Source organism: Wyeomyia smithii, chromosome 1, assembly GCF_029784165.1.
Source record: "Wyeomyia smithii strain HCP4-BCI-WySm-NY-G18 chromosome 1, ASM2978416v1, whole genome shotgun sequence".
Taxonomy (NCBI): Eukaryota; Metazoa; Arthropoda; class Insecta; order Diptera; family Culicidae; genus Wyeomyia; species Wyeomyia smithii.
Window position 1 is genome coordinate 167,673,757 of NC_073694.1, and position 25,333 is coordinate 167,699,089.

At 42.2% G+C, this 25,333-nt stretch overlaps 2 protein-coding genes across 2 annotated transcripts; both read left to right on the top strand.

The window, feature by feature from the left end:
* Window positions 1-1,583: 1,583 nt before the first annotated feature.
* LOC129719666 (ATP-binding cassette sub-family G member 5) lies at window positions 1,584-20,027 on the top strand. Its single transcript, XM_055671061.1, has 7 exons — window positions 1,584-1,727; window positions 1,795-1,966; window positions 3,214-3,812; window positions 3,868-4,011; window positions 18,773-19,152; window positions 19,211-19,541; window positions 19,623-20,027. The coding sequence occupies exons 2-7, from the start codon at window positions 1,913-1,915 to the stop codon at window positions 19,921-19,923; spliced, it is 1,809 nt and encodes a 602-aa protein (XP_055527036.1). The 5' UTR covers window positions 1,584-1,727; window positions 1,795-1,912; the 3' UTR covers window positions 19,924-20,027.
* LOC129719656 (uncharacterized) lies at window positions 14,555-18,681 on the top strand. Its single transcript, XM_055671052.1, has 2 exons — window positions 14,555-15,442; window positions 16,739-18,681. Exons 1-2 carry the CDS (start codon window positions 15,269-15,271, stop codon window positions 18,644-18,646), a joined length of 2,082 nt encoding a protein of 693 aa, XP_055527027.1. The 5' UTR covers window positions 14,555-15,268; the 3' UTR covers window positions 18,647-18,681.
* Window positions 20,028-25,333: the final 5,306 nt, after the last annotated feature.

Genomic DNA, 25,333 nt, shown 5'->3' on the forward strand with positions numbered 1-25,333 from the left:
CGGGAACTTTCCCGACAGAATTCAGTTTTTCTGTTTTGGGTGCCCGGACACTGCGGAGTCGAGGGTAATGAACACGCTGACTACCTAGCAAGACAGGGATCAGCTCAGCGGTTTATTGGTCCCGAGCCGTTTCTGGGTACGTCCATTTCCGCTATCAAAAGCGAACTATTAACTTGGGAAAGGCTAGAAATAGTATCCCAATGGCAACAGGCACAGGGTTGTAGACAAGGCAAACAGTTTATCTATCCGAACCCTGGAACCGCCAGAAAGCTACTTAGTCTAAATCGTAGTGACCTACGGATAATCACGGGACTCCTCACCGGACACTGTCCCGCTTTTTATCATTTAAAGAAAATCGGCGTAGTGTTGAACGACACCTGCCGATTCTGCAAATCTGAACCAGAGAGTTCAGAGCATTTGCTTTGCTCTTGCGATACTCTTGCTTCCTCTAGGTACAACTTCTTAGGAAGTTACCTTTTAACTCCATACCAAGCATGGAGCTCCAATCCCAAGCAGGTCATTAGTTTCATCAACTATGTTGTACCTAATTGGGGTACAGGTTTACAACAAAACAGTTCTACTCCATCAATGAGTACGAACAATCCGTAACCTGTGCACAGCAATCAGGGCCCGCCACAAAAGACAATCAGCAAGAATGTCGCAGTGGCATTTCAGTACCCAGTGCCCTTCAGGCATACAGATATAAAAAAAAACCGAGCCACGTTAGGTACGCCTGCCAAGTATCAGAGCTGTTAGTTCAACTGTGTGTCGGGTCTGAAGTGAGGGACGGATCAAAGTGGGAGGAACTGATCTGATTCTACTATGATTAGAACTCGTTGCCATTCGCCTATCAAAGCGAATTCTGTAACCTCCAGCTCTCTTCCGGTTTTTGGTCCAGAATTAGAATGTTCTTCAAAGCCCGGTTCCGTTCCGAACTCTTGGTACGAAAGTAAGTTTGACGCTTATTTAGCGGATGAAAGATTGAATGAAAAAAAAAATCACAGGAGGGTTGTGTGCAAAGCCACGACCGCAAGGTTGAAGTAGAATACTTTATTTAACCCCTAATCGTATTGCGGCTTGTAACATCAAGCGATTTCGTTTGCTCGCTGCTGCGTGTCGCATCATGTTGCAACTTAGCAGCTGGGAGACGACGAAATTCTGTTCATGCTGATCGATTGAATCGACTTCACATTAGCTCTGCATAGTCGAACTAACTGCTTTTGTGAGGGTGTTCTAATAGGGCAGTTTGTTATTCAAAATCGCTTATGCTGATCACAGCCTTTGCGCTGCCCTTACAGTGGGGGGTTACCTCAACTCAACTGAGGGGGGTTACCTCAACTCAACTGAGCAGACGCTCGCCAAGCTGCCATGTTGACAGTGGCAGTCTCTCGCGAAAATGCGCGATCGCCACGCCAGAGTTGCATCGGGAGCGGCGTGCGTGTTCGTGTGATGGTAGTTGTGTGCAGCACAACTAAAGTACACGATAGAAGTTCGAAAAAGTGGAAACCGCGTTGTTCCAAACTAAATTGGCTAGGGACTACAGTAAACTCGAAGAGATGGATCATGCGAGTCTCTGAAGAGTTGCTAGCGTAGTTTTGTTGGTGTACGATTTTCGAACATTCGATTCGAAATCGCGAGAACTATCGCCCAGCCGAGAGCCACGGCGAGAGTCCACCAACCAATTCAGTCGCGAACGGACCGCGCAGTGTGGCAGTTGTGTTTTCGAGGTGGACCTCTGCGTGCTTTCGGTTCTTGAATTTTGCTCTCTAAATTCTCTTTCCTCTTGGATCACAGATAGCGGGACTGTTGTGTGGGACTGTGAGTTAAGTCATTTTCTGCAGAGTTTCCCCGCGGTGCAGTGAGAGCAGCTAGCGCGGTTGTGAATCGAGCGAGCAAGAGCAATCAAACAAACATGATCGGCAGTGACTACGTGCTGGAGGCACATAACATTTACCATACCACCGAGGTAAGTTTTGCTCTTCGAGGCCATGCACAGCGACGTGACCTTTTTCGACTGACCTGTTGTCGAGTTGCCGAGGGTACACTCGCCTCTCCGTGCCCTGTTCGGAAGCACGGGATGCGTCTGCTCGGTTGGTCTAATCAAACGAATCTGTGAACGTGATCTACATGGCGGGTTTGTGTTTACGAAAGCATTCAAGTCACTTTTGTTTTGTGGTAATCCAAAGAATGAAAACATGTTTCATTTATACAGGTGGGGTTTTGGAATGTTTATAAGCCTTGTCCACTATTAGAAGTTTTTGATTGCATCACTGTGATGAATTTTCGTCTGTGCTGAAATTTCCTTGCTTTGAAAACATTGGACGTGTAACTTTTCGTGTATTTTGTATATCGGAACAAAATGCAATTAAAGCATACTTGCTGTCACTTTGGAGTCTTTTACGTGCTCGTACAAATATGTTATTTGAAATGGAAAATTCTAAAGGTTGTTAAAATTTGCTTGTTGGGCTATTAAGGTGTAATCTGAAAATAAAATGATGTACCTATAGTGTTATGGCATTTTCAAATACTCTCAACATTTTGATGTTTCATCTAAAAAATTGAAAGTGCATTTTTTGTAATGTTGAGATTATAGGTATTATGGAATAGCGTAAACCATAACGTATGTAGTAAACCAAAACAGCTCTGTGAAGTTTTACTAGAATAATCGTAAATCGTAAATCGTTTTGTCAAAGCAAAGCAAAGCCTTGGTGCTACATTCCGATTCGGAACTTGACCTTCTGTTTACTATACACAGACTTCGCAGCCAACTGTTGAGTGTACAAGACAATTGCGGGGCTAGCGCTACGATCCTACTGACATTAACAGTCTCTCCCGAGCCGAGACTCGAACCTACGACAACTGGCTTGTTAGGCCAGCATCGAACCTCGAGACCAGCTGGGGAGGCAAATCGTTTTGTCGTGAATCACAAAAATGAAGAGAAAAAAAAACAAATTTCACCAAATCGCAAGAAATCAAAACTTAAAAACATTTTTCTGTGTTAATATATAGTCAAAAGTTGCATTCACGATTATTGTTTCACTTTCTGTTATTTATAACGAACTACTATACATTTGAGATGTTCTATAGTAATGGATATTCAATGTTGTTATAACTACCTTTTCAAGTTAAGACCACTGATGTATCTTTTCAGATTCAATTAACATAAATGTGGAAAAAATATCGAAAAAGACTACTTACCGTTAATCCTTGCAGGTTGACACCGGCGGTTGCTTCAATGGTGGTGGCCAATCGGCGCTGGTTCTGAAGGGTGTCCACTTGACGGTGCACAGTGGTGAAGTGATGGCCATTCTGGGCTCCAAGGGTAGCGGCAAGCGCGCCCTGTTGGATGTGATCGCACGCCGTTCCGAAGGATCCTCCCGCGGTCAGGTGCTGCTGAATGGGTCTCCACTGACGAAATCACTGTTTCAGCAGCGCTGCGGATACGTAACGCATGCCTGTACCTTTGTGCCCGGATTGACTGTCTCGCAGACGCTGAACTACACTCCAACCATTCTTGGTGGGTATTTGAAGAGCTCGAAGGTGCGCCAGGTGCTGGCTGATTTGGCGCTGTCACAGGTATCGCACAAAAAGGTGGAAAATTTGAACATCAGTGAGAAAAGGCGGCTGGCTATTGGAATTCAGCTTGTACGGGATCCGGTTATGCTGTTGCTAGACGAACCGACACAGGGACTTGATCCGCTGAGTGCTTATCTGCTGATCAGTATTCTGTCCAACTCGGCGAAGAAGACAGGCTGCGGGATTCTGCTTTCAATGGAGAAACCTCGGTCGGACGTATTTCCGTTTCTGGATAGGTAAGGTACAGATTTTTATTCTGTGGCGGTGATTTTGTTTTCACGTGACTTGTAGGGCTTTGTTCCTTTGCTTGGGAGGAGCTGTCTATTCAGGCGGAACCAGAGCTATGCTGGAGTACTTCCACGGGATTGGCTTTCCATGTCCACAGCTAGAGAACCCCCTGATGTACTATCTGTGCTTGTCAACCGTTGATCGAAGGTAGGTACGATTTTTTTTATAATTTGGGAAACACTTCTGAATTATTTGAAGTCCACTAAAGACTCGAATATGTTGGTTTTAGTATTTTAATGATACTTCGTACTTTTGTATTGTTCGTGTTGTTTATGGGCAGGCAGCGCTGTGATGCTACCAACGATAACAGTCTCTTCCCAGTCGAGATTCGATCTTGCGACTAGTATCGTACCTCAACACCAAATGGGTTTACGTGTAAAACGTGTAATTTAAATTATGGACTAAACGCTCATGCTAACCTAAGTTGCTATTGCATCCCTAAGTTAGTGCAAGTTATTCTGGGTTTGCGCAGGCAAGAGCCACTGCATTTTCCATTGTCACTTGAATTTAGTGATCACCAAGAACTCGGTGAATCATTTCCAAATTTCTTTCGCATGAAATAGTTTTACCAATTTCAATTTATTAACGATGCGGCTACTTAGAGACAGATAAGAAAAATCGTGGATGATAATTATAGGATAGTCAATGTCGAAAATTTTCGTTATTAAAAAACAAAAATTTATGCACCGATATTTTTTTAGGTCAATAATTTTATGCTGAAATTTTCGCAATAATATGACGTCTATAAAAATGTCTGACAATACTGTAAAACAGGACTCACAATGATTTTCTAATACTTTTAAAACATGAATTTCATAAATCATACATCCTTTAAGCCCCCTAGAAACGTTTAAAAATATCTAACCGGTCTCTAGACAATTCTGCTATATATTTCTAGGCTGAAGGCTCCAAAGTATGCGGCAATAAAAATCTCAATCTCGCATGTACTTAAAAAATGATGCAGGACAAATTTCCCTGAACACATCTTCCCGGAAAACTAGTATTCCTCTCTTCCTCTGATATCTGATCGCCCCGCACAACATTTTGCTTACCTTCTTGCTTCTTTTTTTTAAAGAAATATATGAACTTCTTGGTTTGCGTGTATTATACAGATACCAACACGTGTAAAAAAAATGAATGTGCGGGAACGAAACAAACAAACTCAAGTAGAGTATTTGTTCCATTATTCATCTCACAAAGCCGACGTTCACGAAGAATTCATGGGTTTAGCGAAATCATTGAGCAAATAAACAAAATACGGTTAGCTGCTCTTATGGAATCGCCCAACAATTGAAATGTAGTAAATTTGGTTGAATTTATCCTAAATTATGAAAAACAAACCATTCTTCACAACGCTTCCATAGTCATCTCAACATTGGAACCGCTGCTCAAACATCCATTTACAATGCGCCCCCGTATTCATAATACTATTAAAGGCTTTCGTAGAAGAATTCTGGTTTTGATTAGCATTCATCAGATCAGCGTCTTAAGGCATTTCGACTTATACCAAATACAACATTTTTAATATGATTTTTTTCGCGTTATAAGAAACTGATTTGGCAACTTTTGATTATCTTCAACGCAGTGAAAACAGATGAAAATACAGTTGAAATTTAGTATTTGTAAAAATTCATCTAATATGTAAGTACTACTTGGAACTAGTTTTCGAAAATTTGATATGTATACTTCAAAGGTTTTGAAATTATCGGATGTGATAAAGAATCAATTTGGACTACTGATTAGGAACCATCCATTGATGATGTAACGCATTTGGGGGGAGGAGGTTTCGAATATTGTGATATTTTGTGACACATGGGGGTATATATGACGATGTCCACATAGACACGATTTTTGCCTTTCTCCTAGAAAGGTATAGCAATCACTGAAAAAACTAACGGTATAAAATTGCTCCAAAGGGCCGAATGTCGTATATCACTTTTTGCTGAATTTGGAATCAATTTGTGCTTTGATCTTTTCTTTTATTTAAGGCTTCCTCCAACCATTAACTGGGCTGAACTGAAATTATCATCCCTTCGGACTTTTCCTCTCGTTAGAATTACCTACTTTATTAATTTGAACCAAATTTAAGATCATTTTGATGTTTAGTACTGGTATTTAAAAGTAATTTCCTCTTTTTGCCGGATAAAATGGAAGTTTTTCTGTTTTCCTGAGTTTGCTTGTCGAAACGTTTTCATGTATTTTGAGTTAAATTTGGTTTATTTATTATTTTTTAAATCTTTTCTAACTTGTAGAAATTTTTTAATCTCTCCAGCTTCAACAGAAACTTTCATTTTTTATTTAGTTTCTTCGAGCGGTTCACAAATTTATTAGAATTTTTTTTTTGTTATTTTTTGGTTTCACAAATTTTTTGAATTTTGTTTTGACTGTTTTCTGTTTGGCTTCATATTTTGTTTTGCTAGAAGTCATTTTAGAGCAGTTAATGAGGTCCATTATGTTATTTTTCTCCCTTTTAGGAGTGTTATCAATCATTCAACGCATAAATTGTGAATATATTCCGTTTAGTTTCTTCTAGACTTTAAAGCCGTTCGCAAGTACAGGTCGGACTCGCTTATCAGGGATTCGATTATCCGGAGACTCAACTATCCGGAAATCGATTATCTGGAAATTAAATTTTTGGTGTTCGTTTTTACTTCTTATTACAAATTTTAACCTTCACTACCCCTTCCGGCATATTTGTTAGGTACAATTCATGTCTCTTCTTAGTGAAAATAACCAATGTCCAATTTAATTTGTTTACTACTCAAGATTTTATCACTTTCCTACTAAAAAATAAATTTTGGCTACGTCACTGCAAAATTAAAATAACAGAAAGAAATATTTATTTTATGTTTGTTACCTGCAAATCTGAATAATTTTTTTTGTAATTAGATTATCCACAAACAAATTTTTGATACTCCGGATAATCGAGTCCGACCTGTATTTGGATTTCTTTGCTGGTTTGAAAGAAAGTAATTAAATTTTTGCATCAACTAATATGAGATCAACCTTTCAGCTCTTTTTGATAAAAATTTCCAGTAGCATTTGAAATTATTTTTGTTTTTAGTCTCTTCCAACTTTGGAACCATTTTCAGCAAAATTTAGAATATAATTCTTCTGGTATGTTTCTCAGCCCATTTTATTCATCACTTTTCTGGTCTTGGCTGCTCAATTTGAAATTATTTTTGTTATTTTTTATTGGCATTAATTATGTTTAATCCCTAAATGAACCACAAAAAAATCGTTTCCTAGTTTTTTTTTGCAAAAATACGTCCACGTGGACAAAGAGGAGGGAGGGGGTGTTTCATAAATGTCCACGGTTGTCCACGAGGGAGGACGAGGGGGTCCGGGCTTTGGTCGAAGGTTAGAACTCTTAAACTTAGGCTTTTATGACCGTACAGCACATTTCGCAGTTACTCTGCAGTGTTGGATCTAAGCTAGAGAAGTTGCACGAAGAACCACCGTAAGATGAATAATTTAGGGAATAATTTACCATCTCAAATGTACAACAATTCAGCAGCTTCCGCTTTATATAAGAATGATAACGGCGCTGGCTACGGTATTACTGTCGGTAGGTAAGTAAGAAAGAAAGTGATACATTCATTTGTCGCCAGAGACCGAGTTTACCTCTGCATCTCTCACTACTGTTACGGAAAGAAGCGGTAGTTTTGTCGCCGGGATGGGAGACGGTTTTTTAAAACTTTAACTTTTCCCTCTACGCCTAACGCTACTGCTCTTCTTTACCGAGCCACGTTCGATACGGCTCTTTCTCATAAGGGAATCGACCAAACTTCAAGGAACTGGATACACGCAATGCTCTCTAGCAGAGTGATCACAGCAACCTTGGGAGATTCGTCTGTAACAATGTCAGTGATCAAGGGGTGTCCGCAAGGAGGAGTTCTCTCGCCCTTGTTATGGTCACTAGTTGTCGACGCACTTCTCAACAAGCTTTCACAGCTTGGTTACGAGGTCATTGGATACGCCGATGACATCGTCCTCATCGTCAGAGGTAAAGATGACGCAACTCTGTCGAGCCGAATGCAAACGGCTCTGAATACCACCATGTCATGGTGTTTACAGGAGGGTCTAAACATAAACCCCTTAAAAACAGTCCTAATTCCATTCGGCAGACGAAGGACGATCTCCATCACTCCTCCAATACTGAGTGGAGTTAGACTGGGCTTCAGCAATGAAGTCAAATATCTCGGAATTATTCTGGACAAGAAACTGAACTGGTCTGCACAACTGGATCATGCCGCTAAGAAAGCGATCTCAGCGATCTGGGCCTGCAGAACTCTCTTCGGTAAGACCTTGGGACTGAAACCAGACTTGGCACTCTGATCTTACAAGACCATTGCCCGACCAAGAATCACCTATGCTGCTCTAGTGTGGTGGCCTAAGGTGAACGAAGTGACTGCGCAAGCCAAACTCAAAAAAGTTCAAAGACTTGCATGTCTTTCGGTTACCAGCGCTATGCGAACAACTCCAACTGCAGCCATGGAAGCTATGCTTTGCCTACTACCTCTACATCTTCATGTGAAAAAGGAAGCAGAGCTTGGCGCTCTAAGGTTGCAAAGGAGGAAAACCATACTTGAAGGGAACCAAATCGGCCACCTTCGCATACTTAGGGAGTTCAAACTAACTCCGCTATTAACCACAGTCTCCGACTGGATGGACGTTAGGTCCAACATGGATATTCCATATAGAGTGATTGAAACAAACCGCTCTATGTGGAACAATGGAGGGCCTAATCTTCCACCTGGCATCGTCAATTTTTCTACGGACGGCTCGAAAATGGGATCCCTAACGGGATCTGGTATATACGGACCCGGTATCAGGGAAACGTTTTCCCTGGGAAAATGGCCCACCGTTTTTCAAGCAGAGGTATATGCCATATATATCTGCGCAAAAATATGTCTGCAACGCAACTACAGACATGCGAAAATCGGTATATTCTCGGACAGTCAAGCAGCACTACTAGCACTTAAGTCCGTCAAATGCGCTTCCAAACTTGTTTGGGAATGCATTGAAACTCTACGGGAACTTTCCCGACAGAATTCAGTTTTTCTGTTTTGGGTGCCCGGACACTGCGGAGTCGAGGGTAATGAACACGCTGACTACCTAGCAAGACAGGGATCAGCTCAGCGGTTTATTGGTCCCGAGCCGTTTCTGGGTACGTCCATTTCCGCTATCAAAAGCGAACTATTAACTTGGGAAAGGCTAGAAATAGTATCCCAATGGCAACAGGCACAGGGTTGTAGACAAGGCAAACAGTTTATCTATCCGAACCCTGGAACCGCCAGAAAGCTACTTAGTCTAAATCGTAGTGACCTACGGATAATCACGGGACTCCTCACCGGACACTGTCCCGCTTTTTATCATTTAAAGAAAATCGGCGTAGTGTTGAACGACACCTGCCGATTCTGCAAATCTGAACCAGAGAGTTCAGAGCATTTGCTTTGCTCTTGCGATACTCTTGCTTCCTCTAGGTACAACTTCTTAGGAAGTTACCTTTTAACTCCATACCAAGCATGGAGCTCCAATCCCAAGCAGGTCATTAGTTTCATCAACTATGTTGTACCTAATTGGGGTACAGGTTTACAACAAAACAGTTCTACTCCATCAATGAGTACGAACAATCCGTAACCTGTGCACAGCAATCAGGGCCCGCCACAAAAGACAATCAGCAAGAATGTCGCAGTGGCATTTCAGTACCCAGTGCCCTTCAGGCATACAGATATAAAAAAAAACCGAGCCACGTTAGGTACGCCTGCCAAGTATCAGAGCTGTTAGTTCAACTGTGTGTCGGGTCTGAAGTGAGGGACGGATCAAAGTGGGAGGAACTGATCTGATTCTACTATGATTAGAACTCGTTGCCATTCGCCTATCAAAGCGAATTCTGTAACCTCCAGCTCTCTTCCGGTTTTTGGTCCAGAATTAGAATGTTCTTCAAAGCCCGGTTCCGTTCCGAACTCTTGGTACGAAAGTAAGTTTGACGCTTATTTAGCGGATGAAAGATTGAATGAAAAAAAAAATCACAGGAGGGTTGTGTGCAAAGCCACGACCGCAAGGTTGAAGTAGAATACTTTATTTAACCCCTAATCGTATTGCGGCTTGTAACATCAAGCGATTTCGTTTGCTCGCTGCTGCGTGTCGCATCATGTTGCAACTTAGCAGCTGGGAGACGACGAAATTCTGTTCATGCTGATCGATTGAATCGACTTCACATTAGCTCTGCATAGTCGAACTAACTGCTTTTGTGAGGGTGTTCTAATAGGGCAGTTTGTTATTCAAAATCGCTTATGCTGATCACAGCCTTTGCGCTGCCCTTACAGTGGGGGGTTACCTCAATAAAGTAAAAACTAGACAACTGCAACAGAATTTGATTGCATCACGCACAGAATGTCTGCTTGTGTTGATACCAGAAAATTATTAACCTTCAATTACTTGTTTATTTGTCTTTAAAAAGGCATTTTGCGGTTCAAAATCGGTTGCTGATCGCAGCCTTTGAGCTGCCCTAACAATGGGGGAATTAAGATACACGGACAACATGCTTTGTGGAAGCTATTTCACATTCAGTGAATTAGACGGGCGCGACAGATTTAAATTGCCAGGATCCAACACAGAACGCTTGCTTGTGTTGTCAAAAATTCAATTCAATGCAATCTTCATGCTGCCCCAACACAGGGGGAATAATGGCAGTCTGGTGACACACGCTGAGAAAAACCGCGCTGCTCCTGAGACGTGGTGACCAACCACAGGGCTAGTGCTGCTGCTAAGGAAGGACGACTGCTGTTGTCGCTGTCTAGAACTATTATGAGCTGAAACTGAGGCTCTTATATAGGCCAAATAGCATGTTTTCAATTGCAAGGTATATGATTCTGTCGACCGTGCTTGGGAAGCAATCATATAACTAGCAATCAGAGGTCGAATTTTTCGTTTCAACAAGGCTTGACTATTTTCAATAGTACAATAGTGTGAATAATAGAATTACAATTATCTTATTTTGGGATGAATCTTAGAAGATTTTCCAATCTATTGCTGCAAGAACGAAGAAAATCCATCGAATACTAACCGATTTATTAGTATTTGAAATTGGACATATTTTTCACTTTCTTCGGTTTTAGAAGTTCATTTCACATCCCTATGTAGCCGAACTTCCTGAGAGAAGTATTCTACTCCAAAAAACTGAAAGTAAAAAGTAATACATAAATCTGATGGTCAAAAATTTGAAAATTTCAATTATAAGAAAACATGATATCATGACAAAAACAATAACCATGTTTGTTATTACACAATTTAAAAAAATATGATTTGATTTTCTTGTTGTAAATCTTGGTGAGTAAGCAGCCAAAATTGTCAATTTATTGGTTACTATAAGTACGCAAATTTAAAAATAATTATTGAAATGATTCAAATTTAAGAATAATAATTTAAGAGTAATAATATTTCAATTCTCGAATTGATGTATCCATAGCGAACTCGTCCATAGCGAAGTGAGATGATTTCCTGTCTTCCTGATTTTGTTCATGCTGTTGAAACTGAATTACACACCCCGGAAATATTACCCAGCTCAGTACATGAACATGAGTACCGGTTCCGTTCCGAAATAAAATCGTACTAATCTGTTCGCCTTAATTTTGGTAATCAACGATCAATGACAGAGAACAAAAAAATCATGTTATCAATTTAAACGAGAATTTTGTTTTCTCCTAAAAAAAAAGAAACCTACTCTGAAAGAATGCACGAATATCGGGTAATTATTATATTCCACGGTTTGAAAATGGACTTAGGAAAGCCAAAATTAGGCGTGCAATCCAAACCGACCTAATCCAATTTCCCAAACATAAATATTGTTGCCAGTTGTTTTGTTGTCGTTGAGAGGTTGCTACTTTGGAACCAACGTGTCACACTGTGTGCCGAAAAGGCGAACGAGCTTTGTAGAATGTTAAATTCCATCACAGAAAAAAGATTCGCTCTTACAGTTGTTCGTCTGAGAGCTATCTGCGCTGGCTCGCGTTCGCTTCTCTCATAAAATTCTCCGTTAATACTGCGGTGTCTGTTGTGACACTCACGCTCTTCTTCCCTTGTGTTGTAGGGGACCACCGGAATGCACTGTCTTCTCCAACTGCTACGCCAGGTATTATCCTCGTCATAGGGCAGCGAACACGATGTGAGTTTTGTTGCTTTTCCTCTTTGCTCACCTTTTGGTTGTTCTCGTAGTTACACCTTTTCCAATCAACGTGCGAGCCTGCGACAGCGGACGCAGCGAAAGAAACGAGAACATGCAAAAGATGAATGATCTTTTCTTTTCAAGGACAATTTGTTCGATGGAAGCTCGGAAAGCACTTATTTGCTTTATCTGTTTCACGGGCTCGCTTTTGGCTTCAATAGCAACCCCACGTCGTCGCCTGGGCTAGAATGCTGTGAAATCGTGAACCCTACTGCAGTCACGATTCCCACGAGCGATGAGCTGGCAAAATTAGCAAAGCGTGATCTTCCAGAGCGAAATCCGCCACGGCGTAGTAGACTGTGCGTGACTTGACGGATTAAATTTTACCATGTTTGTTTTAGCTTTTTTTCTCTCTCCCTCCTGCCGTCTTATACACACCATCTATGTTAGTTCGGAGGTGAACAACAGACACAAAAAAGCAACAATATAAGCACGTAAAACTCGCTTGTGTTGGCCTCTCCGAACGGTGAGCATTTTGTCACGCTTCTCCGGCGAAAAATTGGTGATTCAGGCACGACGGTAGTCAGACAAAGTTGACCGAAATTGCGCGCCACTGTTCAGTTGAAGCAGCAGAAAAAAAACAAAACAACGGTGTTGCTAGAGTTTTGTTTTATTTTGGAATAGGTCCGAGTTGTTCTCTCATAGAAACCGAATTTTGTTATGTGAGCTACCGGTAAAAGTTCGCAATGATTATGGCAAAGTAGCTTTCAACTTGGCTATACATCCGTACCGATAACTGTTTTCGTGCTTGATACAATTAAAACAGATTCAACTTAGGTACCTATTAAATATGTCCTTGTTGATCACTATTGTGCGCAAACACCGTATGCAGTCATGGTAAAATAATTGCACCTATGATTTAGTAGTGATTCGAAAGACTGCTGTTTCCGTTAACCCGTTATCAATTCTTGACTAATATAATTAATTTATTCTCTTTAGATAAATTTTTCGATGTAAAACTATGTCTCTCAGGAAGTTCGGTTACATAGGGATGTAAAATAAAAATCTAAATACAGAAAAAGTAAAAAATTTGTCCAATTTCAAATGCTCATAAAATGGTTAGTTTTGGATGGATTTTCTTCGTTCTTGCAGCAATCGATTGGAAAATCTCCTATGCGTTCTCCCAAATGCAAAAATTGTAATTTGATCATTCGAACTATTGTACTATTGAAAATTGTCAAGCCTTACTAAAACGCTAAATTCGCCCTCTGATTGGTCGCTTAATGCTTACTTTCCCAAGCACGGTCGACAGAACTATAGACCTAGTAACTCGGGAATGTACTATTTGGCGTATATAACAACCTGATTCAGCCTAAACTGGTCATATCAGTTCTAGATAGCCACTACAACAGTCCTTACTTAGCAGCAGCATCAGTAGCTATGGCAACTACACAAAATTTCTGCTGGCTGTCTGGTTTCCAGTGTGAAAAAGCCTTCCATTTTGTTACCAGAGTGCCTCATTGGGATTTAGTAATATTATTTGAACCAAATATTAACAACATTTTTAAATATTCCGCATTTTTCCATACAATAAAACAAATAATGCGATGCCTTCGTAATACGCAAGTTCACCGTAACTCTTACTTTTTTTTCTTCAAATAAGACATATTTGATACGACACAATACATATTAATGTTTTACGGAGTTAATTTATCTGGTACCTTGCTTTATAAGGTATCTTATAAACTAAGAGCAATTTTTTTTTATTTCTCGCTACTGACTGCGAGCTCGAATTAGGTCCTATTCAAAGTATGGTTTTTATTATCCAATGCTTGTTATATTTGGTGTAGCTTATTTTCTTGAAATTTTCCCCGTAAACTCAAATCTTTACTCTAGAGTGACACACTTTTTGTCATTATTTAGATATATCAATTTATGAAAAAAATTAAAAACTTCAGACTTTTTTAAATGTTAGTCTAGACAATTTTTTGAAAAAAAGTATGCAGAGTTGCTATTCCATTGAGTTTGGTTGTTTAGCTATATACGAACTTTTGACTTTTATACCATCTCGGCTAAAAGAATGATTTTTTCTGAGCAAAACGTAATTTTCAAAAAGTTTATATCGTTGTCCTTTGATTTTCAAATGAAGAATGGAAATCGCTTTAAATCGCATGACAATTAGGCGAACTGTCATTCAATTTTGATTTCGAGCAGTCTTAACTCGTGATTTAAAATACCGAAAAAAAGGATACAAGTCTTTGAAAAAATATGTATTGCTCAGAAAATGCAGCTATTTCAAATGATATAGCTAAACAACCCAATTTTCAAAGTATGCTGCTAACATTTAGTCTAGTTGGCGCTAAGCCTGTCATAACGAGACATATTTTTCCTATAATTCATTCGGTATGAAATATTATATTTTCCGGGTTGGTGTAAGTACAAAATTATAAAGTTTACGTCTGTAGTCAGGAAAAATCATTAATTCGAAACAGCCAAACTGGCAACCTCTCCAAAACCTGAGCTAACGCTAATTTCACATTCGTTCGTGTTTCTATAGCACTACCTTTCTCTCCCAGCCTATTTGGTTCCTGGCTAAGTGCCTATTGGCACCGGGTACTCGAGTAAAAAGCTGGGCTGAAAACTTAAATGGTTAAAAAAACGAAGGCGAACAATGAATGCTACATAGGTAAACTAGTACACAGTTTGCTGCTGTTGGTGGTTCCGAAGCCACTTGTGAATCCACCCATCGTTCGTGTATTTCGTGTTCGACTATCGCGGTGTCAGTTGTTGATAGCGGACACACGGACACTTGGAAGCGGAGGGGTTGGGTAAGCTACCACGAAAAACGTGACTCTCACTCGGATCGGTGGCAGTTCAGTTCTACTTCTACACTCAACCAGAGCCAGCGCCTGAAGCAGCGGCTTTACTCTCACAAGTCAGTCGATGTTTGGGAGCGCATTGGAATGGTTGTGTTTATTTGATTGTTGTCGAATCAGCAGAAGAGGTGAATTCCCGTACTGTACAGGTGGTTATTGCTCTCTGCAGATCAGTGTGCGTGCGTGACAACAGCACAAAGCGAAGGGAAGAAAATAAAACAAAGGTGGAAGCAAGCAATTCGAAACGCGTACAGGACATGCAACCCGCTTGGAACAGGCTGCTGAGGCACGACGGTAATTCGCAAGAATACAACAAACTAGCTTGAGGCGTATGCTGCAGAATTCGTGACCTGAGAGGATGTTTCGACGCAATCAGCCGATGTCGAGTTCGTCTACGTCATCCCCGGTATGTGATGTGGGCAATAAAACTGCGGACGGTTCGAGACGCGATAGCAAGGATGTAATGCACATGGTTTACATGCCGGTTGAGATAAATCAGATCAAGGAGGAGGTGCCCAATCATGACATACAGGTAACCGGAATTACTGTTCGCCCCTCAGACAGTACGTGAAACGGTCGTGACGTGGTCAACGGTCGCCTCAAGATGGCCGACCGAGTTCACGAGCTGTGAAAGTGACTGGTTTGCTTGTCGGTAGACGTAGACGTAGAGCTTCGCATTGTTCGGCGTTTTTAGCTGTACGAAATCAAATACAAACAAGTGGAGATGGAGACGCAACTTGTCGGTAGTTGTTGCGCTCGAAATTAGAAAAGAGAGAGGGAGAGGGAAAAAAGAGAGTGAGTTCCGCAATACCGTTAACTGTGATTGGATGAGAAACGAAACTAGAGAGGGAAAAGAGCATTTGTTTGTGGGTTCACCTCGCACTGCAATATCGTGACGTGATATCGTGCTCAACACGGTATTCCTAAGTTATGAAATGGAAATGTTGCCATTCAGTGGGGAAACGCTGGGTGGTAAACCTTTACAATTTTTGAACTTATTAGTAATTGGTAGATTGATACTGAGGAACGTGTGATCGTTCTATGTTGCAAAAGTGATGGTTTGTTTTTGAGTCACGCAAAGTTTCAGTTAAATTAGGTGCCTACAACTCTTATATGTATTTGGTAGAATGTTTCTGTTACTATTCAGTATGAACCATTGCAGTTTTGCTCAAACGGAATGTTTTTTTTTGTCAGGTTTAACGCATAATTCAATTCCCAATGTTAGGCGGGTATGATTGCCATCTCCATTAACCATTTAATATTGATTACTTCGCAAAAGGTCAGATTTTATAAGTTTCTTAGTTATTCTATCATCATCTACTGCATTCTAATAATTCATATGACCGAAGCGGGCGATAAATTTCAATCAAAAATTTAATTTGAATAAATAAAAATTATAGTTACCTACAATTTAATTTTTAATTTTTTGTTTTACTAGAAGATTTCGGATGAGTTGTTCAAAATTCATTGATTTTCACATTTTAGAAATATAATTTTTAACATTTTCGACATTGTTGGCATTTCTTGACACTTTTTGATAATTTTAATTTTGTTCACATATCCAGTAATGGATTACGGTTCTCAGCAATTACAGTACAGCTTGTTGTTAAAGTTTTTCCAGGTTTTGCAATTAATAGCGGAATATATATTTCATCAGTATTTCGCCAATCATAAACATTAATCATTGAACGATTATTACTATATAAGGATTGTAGTCTAACAATGCCACTACAAACCACGTCACACAGCTCTATCTTTCACGTACTGTTCACGCGTTCAACATTTCCCCCAAGCGAAGCCAAACCAACTTTGCCCCCTGTCTTTTTAGGCCGACTCGGAGGTATCGCTGGATGCGCACAGTACCCTGGCTCAGGTTTTGGAGGATTTCTCCAACGATGAAGCCCCTCACGAACCGGAAATTGAAATTAAAACCAGTTCGCGTTCGCTGGTCGAACCGTTCCGGAAGACTACCGGGAATAACCCACAGAAGATTATTCAAATTCAAATGAGCAACCTTTCTTATCTGACGGATCAGATGTTTAAACCGGCCCAGGTTAATTTACTCACCAAGGACATGCTAGAGCAGAAGATCACGGAGAAAGATCCAGATCTGGTGTACAGGAAGCATCACAACAACAACAGCACCTGGGCCAGGTACATGCCGATGTACTATAAAGGGGTCAAGCAGAACTATGTCCGCTGTCTGGAATGCGGCTGGCTGGTGTTGCACAAGGCGAGCACCGGAACAGGATCATTGCTCAGACACAAATGTAAGATTAAACTTCCGTCTGGAGTGGAGGTCAAAATTGAACAACAGCCGGCTTCCAATCGAAACTTACCGGCCAAAGCGTCGGCGGCAGTGGGACCGACACAGTCGAACGCCGTCAAATTCCAGACTACCCAAATGCCGCAGAATGTGATCGACGATTTAGTCCGACAGCAGGCCTGTTTTCTCTATAAAGATCTCAGCAGTGTCGACATGTTCGATAGTCAAAGCTTTCGAACCTTTGCTCAAATGTTGGTCAATATTGGAGTTTTCTACGGCCAACAGGACATCGGCTTCCTGGCCGATCGGGAAAAACTCTTGGAACATGCCATTCCCTCAATTTATCAGCAGGCAAAATGCCAGCTGAATCAAGCACTGCAAGACTGTGATCTTAGCTATAGCTTTAGCAGGTTTAGAAACGAAGCTGAACAGAAAACCTACGTCACAATAAACTCCTACACCATCGCGGAAGACTACTATTTCCGTAAAATCAACGTTAAGACTGTACCCATGGATGAATTGGAATCATTCAGGGATGAATTTCCAACTATTGTAACCACAACATTGGATAAAGAACAGACTGAACCTCTGAAGTTGGTGTGCGGCTCAGAGCTTGACGGTATTTGTACTGACGGTTTTGAAGCGATTCCATGCGTGGTGACCGCTCTCTGGAAAATAATGAAAACCGTCATGGCCGCAGTCAAGCTCGATAGTAAACTCTATCTGGAGAGAACTTTTGTACGAGATGACAGTGATGTTGCGGCGGAAGAGGATTCCATGTGGAAAATAATGGCTCCGTTCAAGGAGCCCATCAGTAGTCTTATTTCCGACAGCAATGTGACCATCAGCGAGGTGGTCCTGTGGAAGAAAAAACTTGAAAAGTGCTTCCGACTGGAGGAGAATGACGATGCAGAAACGAAGACTGTAAAAGAAGCATTCCAATCGCAGATTAGGCAAAGCCTAAAACTACACGATTATCATAAAATCGCCGTGTTTCTTGATCCGAAGTTCAAAGGACTTCGATTTCTCACTGACGAAGAGCGCACAGAGACCCTCGCGATAGTAAAGCAACAGTTGCAACGTGATCAGGATGGCATCGAGCAGCTCAAAAAACTATACAGCTGCGGAAAGACGGACAGCAGTGAAATCCAGAAAGAAACGAAATTTTACGAGTACATGGATGCGTCCCTAGAGGTCGAATCTGCCGATGTGGTGGACGACGAAATCCGGCAGTACGTAAACATCAAACTGGAAACACCAATGGACATCCTGAGTTATTGGCGCAACGAAAATGCATTCCCACTACTAAAGAAGCTTTGCCAGCGTGTACTAAACATTCCGGCGGCCTGTGACGACATGAAACAGCTGTTCGGTCGAACCGAGCAGCAGCGTGATTTTATGAAAAAACGGGCCGTGCTGCGGCACGATGAAATCGACATGATGCTGTACTTGAATCAGAACGGACCGTGAATAAAAAGACTTGAAATGTTGTATTTATAAGCCGATTGGGTATCTCCCTGTTTGTTTGATGACCGCCCTTCTCGTGGACTCCAGTTTTTACCAAATTCAAAACCCACTGCATTTTTCTTTCTTCAGATCCCGTGACCGCTTTTTGGAATCGAGTCAGCAGATTGAAGCTCTGGTAGAACGTTTCGCGCGGGAATCTCCCATGCCAGAAGCTCCGATTAATCCCATCGGTAGCGGCAAGATTCCACTCGCCTATGGCAAACCAGGAGAGCTCAAGGTTTGGGGCGTTCTGTATCTGCGCCTGCTGGCGGCGACCTTCTCCTGCGGTTATGCAGGTATGAAGGCAATGTTTCTGCGGTTGCTGGCCCTTCCAGTAGCCATGGGACTCATGTGGTTATTCTACAGCCAAATTGGAGACGATTCGCGCGGTTTCTTCAGCAAAAGTGGAATGATTATGACAGTACTAGGACTGAGTTATGGAGTGGGCATTTGGACTACGATAAGCTTGTGTAAGTATTATGTTACTTTAAATTTGGAAAATTAAGCTCAGAGCATGCTTTAATTTAGTTCCCACCTGGAGAAAACGTTTTTGTCAGGAATACTCGGAGGGTTTGTATACCGGAGCTACCCTACTGATTGCTTACAATGCAGTGTCGATGCCATTTTCCTTCATCTCGGCTGCCATCGCATCGTGCGTATTTTATCCACTCGTGCTGAATCCTACGACCCCCGATGGCCTTACCTTCATGTACATCGTAATCGCACTATGGACTTGTTTCGTGCTTGCCGAGCAGCTTAGCATTGCCTTCCTGCTGGTGATAAAGTCCCAGATTAACGCAGCGATCGCTGTTTCCTATACTCTGGTCATCTGTCTGTCCCTAGCTAGCGGAACAGTACGGTAAGTCGCTAACGCCCGCATGGTATGCAACCAGCAATAATCGGTTTTCTCTCTCTCCTTCTCTTCGCCGACACTAAAAAGCTCATACAAAGGGCTTTCGCCATGGCTGCAGGAAAATGCCAAAGGAATTCACACGAAGTACGCCAGCTCACTGCTGCATACGACCATCTTTCATGCACGCCGGATGGATTGCAATCCCGCGGCAGGGCTAACTTGTCCACAGCCGGCCGAGTTTCTGCTAGAGCGCATCGGCAAAGCTCACCCGCAAGAGACGACCGACATTGCGGCTTGCATTGCCTTCGCACTGGGTTTGTGCGCCTTCAACATGATTCTATATTTGCTTCCAATGCCACGGTGCGTGAGACGAAAGTTTCGGGATTGACGCGGTTGACAGTCCGAATGGATTATTTTAGAGTGATTTTTAATTATTTATGCCTAACGTTAAACTGAAATAATAAAGAAAAAGTAAGCTATTGCTATCTGAAATGTTCTGAATGAAATAATTCTGGCCAGGAATTGTCTTAGCGTAAATAACACTGGTGCCAAAAGGTGTCAAAAGCTCAAACCGGAAAAAAATGTGGTGTCCCTAGCCATTACCATTTTTTCAGAGATTCAAATAAGTTTCCTCGAAAACATAACGTTAAAGCGACGAACCTAGCGAGCAAGGTCAATACGACACTCTCACGTAAGTTGACGCGTTCTGGTAAAAAGTCGTCATGCAAAATTTCGGCTTCATGGGACTTCCGGATTTGTAGCTCAAAAGCGGTCAAAGTTTCATTGATACGATCGATGAATAATTTTTTTTAAACCGAATGTCTTAGAATAGCGATAATGTTTTCAAAGCCAAGAAAGAAAAAGTTAGAAAAGCACAGGGGTAAAATCGGAAGGAATAATTGTTTCTCTAGGATTCTGTGCCGAACACGCATCAGTATCGGATGTGTGATCGGTGATCGCTCCGATAGAATATAAAACAGAAAGACGTGTGAACAAGTGTTGGCATTGTTTGCCTGGTCGAGTGAAATAAATCCGGGTTCAAGGTCGCGCCTTTGTGCAACTGTTTCGCATCGTGACTACCAGCTGGTGCGTAAGCCGATTTGGCTGCTGGCTGAATTGTGCTACAGCAGTGGACGAGACACAAAAGAGGAAAAAAAAGAAGCCATCAGTTGACAGTGAGTGGTATCGCTGTGTGGAGTGATCTCACACCTGGCTCGCTGCTGGTGGCTGTTTGCTGCTGCTGTATTGGTGCTGCTGGCTGTAACGGCTGCAACTTCGAACGATCGGACAACCAACCTTACTGGAAGGGAGAAGTAAAAAGGTACGTGCTCTTGTCGGCGCTAAAGCGCTAGACTTAGCGGGATGGATGTAGATCCCTCGCCTCCCGCGCCACCATCCCCGAACCCCTCTGACCCTGACCCTTCTGTTACCCCCTCCCCTGTTCATTCTTCAGTCCCCCCTCGCCCAAGGCTTTACCCAGACGGAGCCCAGGGCAGCTATACTGGCTATTTTCGGCCAAAGGCGGGACCGAAATCGAAACAGTTGAACCTCTTGCAGATTTCTAAAGACCTGACGAAGGAGTACAAGGGCGTGACCGAAATTTCCAAGGTCCGGCCTAACAAGCTCCGTGTCGTGGTCAGTAACATGAAAGAGGCCAACGATATAGCTTGCTCTGAGCTCTTCACACGCGAGTATCGCGTTTACATACCCGCACGAGACGTGGAGATCGACGGTGTCATAACCGATTCGAGTCTGTCCGTCGAGTGTATACTGGCAAGTGCCAAAGGGTGCTTTAAAAACAAAACCTGTCCCGATGTAAAGGTGCTCGACTGCAAGCAATTGCGGTCAGCATCGATCATCGGTGGCAAAACAGTATACACCCCGTCAGACTCGTTTCGAGTTACGTTCGCCGGGTCAGCGCTACCAAGCCACGTCTCGATCCACCGGGTTCGTCTCCCTGTGCGATTATATGTGCCTCGCGTCATGAACTGCCTGAATTGTAAGCATTTAGGCCACACCGCCGCCTACTGCTGCAATAAGGCACGTTGTGGCAAGTGTGGGGAGAATCATGCGGATGATTCCTGCAGTAAAAATGCTGAAAAATGCATTCACTGTGGGGAGAGTCAGCATGAGCTCTCGACATGTGCGGTGTACATGCAGCGCAGGGATAAAATAAAGAGGTCTCTCAAAGAGCGTTCGAAGCGTTCTTACGCTGAGATGCTGAAGAAGACCGTTACCACTTCTCCCATTACATCAAACCCTTATGATCTGTTGTCCTCTGATGAAACCGATTCTGACGATTCACCAGCGGGAACATCTTACGCCAATCCTGGGGAGTCTAGAAAGAGGGAAAATATTTCCTCTCCTAAACTTCCCAGAAAAGGTCCTAAGATTTCTCAAAGTGAAATGAAAGTTACAAGCAAACCAAACAGTGCTGCGGAAAAACCGAAGCAAACTCCTCCTGGGCTTGCAAATTTAAAGTCCCAGAAGGAGTTCCCAGCACTGCCAGGAACATCTAAAACCCCAGTTGTTCCTTTTGCACATCCAGTTGATGAAACAAACTCTGGATTAGTGAAATTTTCTGACATTGTGGACTGGATTTTTGAAACTTTCAATGTACCCGATCCAATTAAATTTTTTCTTACAGCATTTCTCCCAACAGTTAGATCGTTTCTGAAGCAGTTGACTGCCCAATGGCCCCTCCTTGCAGCGATTGTATCCTTCGATGCCTAATTCAACTGCGTATATGAAGGATTCTATCTCTGTCTTACAGTGGAATTGTAGAAGTATTTTACCAAAAATTGATTCGTTTAAAGTTATGATAAATAAAAACAAATGCGATGCATTTTCCCTTTGTGAAACTTGGCTTACTTCAAATATTGATCTCAACTTCCATGATTTTAATATTATTCGCCTTGATCGAGACACCCCATATGGAGGAGTACTTTTAGGGATTAAAAAGTGCTACTCTTTCTATCGTATTAACCTCCCCTCGATTCCAGGCATGGAAGTTGTCGCATGTCAAATGACAATACAAGGTAAAGAGCTTTGTATTGCCTCAGTATATATTCCTCCCAGAGCACAGGTTGGGCAACGGCTGCTCTTTGATTTAATAGAACTTCTTCCCTCGCCACGTTTGATTTTGGGAGACTTCAACTCTCATGGCGTGGCTTGGGGTTCCCCTTACAATGATAACCGCTCCTCTTTAATCTATAACCTTTGCGATGACTTCGACATGACTATTTTAAACAACGGCGAAATGACACGTATCCCGAAACCTCCAGCGCGCCCAAGCGCTTTGGATCTATCCTTATGTTCGACGTCGCAACGGTTGGATTGCACATGGAAGGTAATCCTCGATCCTCACGGTAGCGACCATTTGCCTATTCTTATTTCAATTAATAACGGGTCAACTCGCATGCGACCAGTTGACATTCCGTATGACCTCACACGGAATGTCGATTGGAAGTTATACGAGGAAATGATTTCAAAAGCGGTCGATTCGATTCAACATCATCCACCACTTGAAGAATACAACCTCCTCGCGGGCTTGATTCTCGACGCCGCGTTGCAAGCCCAAACGAAGAAATATCCCGGCGTAACGATTAAAGAACGGCCTCCCACTCCGTGGTGGGACCAAGAGTTCTCCGATGTCTACACGCAAAGATCCGACGCGTTTTTGGCCTACCAGAAGGGAGGTATACCTGGCGACTATTTACGGTATTCGGAGCTTGATACCAAGCTTAAAAGCTTGGCTAAAGCAAAGAAACGCGGATATTGGCGTCGGTTCGTGAACGAGACGTCGGGGGAGACATCGATGAACACTCTTTGGAACACAGCCCGAAGAATGCGGAATCGCGTAACGGTCAACGAAAGCGAGGAGTCTTCAAGTAGGTGGATATTTGATTTTGCCAGGAAAGTATGTCCGGACTCTGTTCCTGAGCAAAATATTGTTCGTGATGCGTCTCCGGGCCACGACGCGATAGAATCACCTTTTACGATGGCAGAACTTTCAGTTGCCCTCCTGTCCTGTAACAATAACGCGCCTGGGTTAGATAGAATCAAATTCAACTTGTTGAAGAATCTACCCGGCAATGCCAAGAGGCGCTTGTTGAACTTGTTCAATAAGTTCCTGGAGCAAAACATTGTACCGCAGGATTGGAGGCAAGTGAAGGTGATCGCCATCCAAAAACCAGGGAAACCAGCTTCTGATCACAACTCTTATAGGCCGATTGCAATGCTTTCCTGTATCCGGAAATTGATGGAAAAAATGATACTCCGTCGTTTAGACCATTGGGTCGAATCAAATGGCCTACTATCGGATACTCAATTTGGCTTCCGCCGTGCCAAAGGGACGAATGATTGTCTTGCGCTGCTTTCAACAGATATTCAGCTGGCGTATGCTCGCAAAGAACAAATGGCGTCTGCGTTCTTGGACATTAAGGGGGCTTTTGATTCCGTTTCTATTGACATTCTTTCGAGCAAACTTCACCGACAAGGATTTTCTCCAATTTTAAACAATTTTTTGCACAATTTGTTGTCCGAAAAGCACATGCATTTTACGCACGGCGATTTGGCAACTTTTCGCATTAGCTACATGGGTCTTCCCCAGGGCTCATGTTTAAGCCCCCTTCTTTACAACTTTTATGTAAATGACATCGACGAATGTCTGGCAAATTCATGCACGATAAGACAACTTGCAGACGACAGTGTAATCTCTGTTACAGGAGCCAAAGCTGCCGATTTGCAAGGACCATTGCAAGATACCTTGGACAATTTGTCTGCTTGGGCTTTACAGCTAGGTATCGAATTCTCTCCGGAGAAGACTGAGATAGTAGTTTTTTCTAGGAAGCATGAACCTGCTCAGCTTCAAACACAATCAATGGGTAAAACGATTTCTCAGGTTTTGGTACACAAATATCTTGGTATCTGGTTCGACTCTAAAGGCACCTGGGGTTGTCACGTGAGGTATCTGATGAAAAAATGTCAACAAAGAGTGAATTTTCTTCGTACAATAACCGGACAATGGTGGGGAGCCCATCCAGGAGACCTTATAAGGCTTTACCAAACAACGATATTGTCTGTTATTGAATACGGGTGTTTCTGCTTCCGCTCCGCAGCAAACACACATCTGATCAAACTGGAGCGAATACAATATCGTTGTTTGCGTATCGCCTTAGGTTGCATGCAATCGACCCATACGATGAGTTTGGAGGTCTTAGCTGGAGTACTACCATTGAAAAACCGCTTTTGGAGCCTGTCTTCTCGTATTCTTATAAAATGTTAGGTCTTGAACCGTCCCGTGATTGAAAATTTTAAAAGGTTAATCGAACTTAATTCTCAAACCCGGTTTATGACATTGTATTTTCATCACATGTCCCAAAATATTAACCCTTCTTCGAATATTCCAAATCGTGTCGACTTATCAAATACTTCTGATTCTACTGTGTTTTTCGATACATCTATAATAGAAGAAATTCGTGGAATCCCGGATCATTTACGCGTGCAGCAGATCCCCAAAATTTTTTCCAATAAATATCGAAACATCAACTGCAACAATATGTTCTACACTGACGGTTCACTTCTCGATGGGTCCACTGGCTTCGGTAATTTCAATAACAATTTAACCGTCTCCCATAAGCTCGATAATCCTGCTTCTGTTTACGTCGCAGAATTGGCTGCAATTAAGTACACCCTAGGGATTATCGACCATTATTTCATCTTTAGGGACAGTCTCAGTTCCATTGAGGCTCTCCGATCGATGAAAGACGTTAAGCACTCTCCGTATTTCCTGGGGA

Bases quoted from the DNA above. Each gene is read 5' to 3' on its own strand.
- LOC129719666 (XM_055671061.1), top strand. From the start codon at position 1,913: ATGATCGGCAGTGACTACGTGCTGGAGGCACATAACATTTACCATACC. The intron at 19,153-19,210 runs GTAAGTATTATG...GCTTTAATTTAG, and splicing joins TTGGACTACGATAAGCTTGT to TTCCCACCTGGAGAAAACGT. The intron at 19,542-19,622 runs GTAAGTCGCTAA...GACACTAAAAAG, and splicing joins CTAGCTAGCGGAACAGTACG to CTCATACAAAGGGCTTTCGC.
- LOC129719656 (XM_055671052.1), top strand. From the start codon at position 15,269: ATGTTTCGACGCAATCAGCCGATGTCGAGTTCGTCTACGTCATCCCCG. The intron at 15,443-16,738 runs GTAACCGGAATT...CTGTCTTTTTAG, and splicing joins TGCCCAATCATGACATACAG to GCCGACTCGGAGGTATCGCT.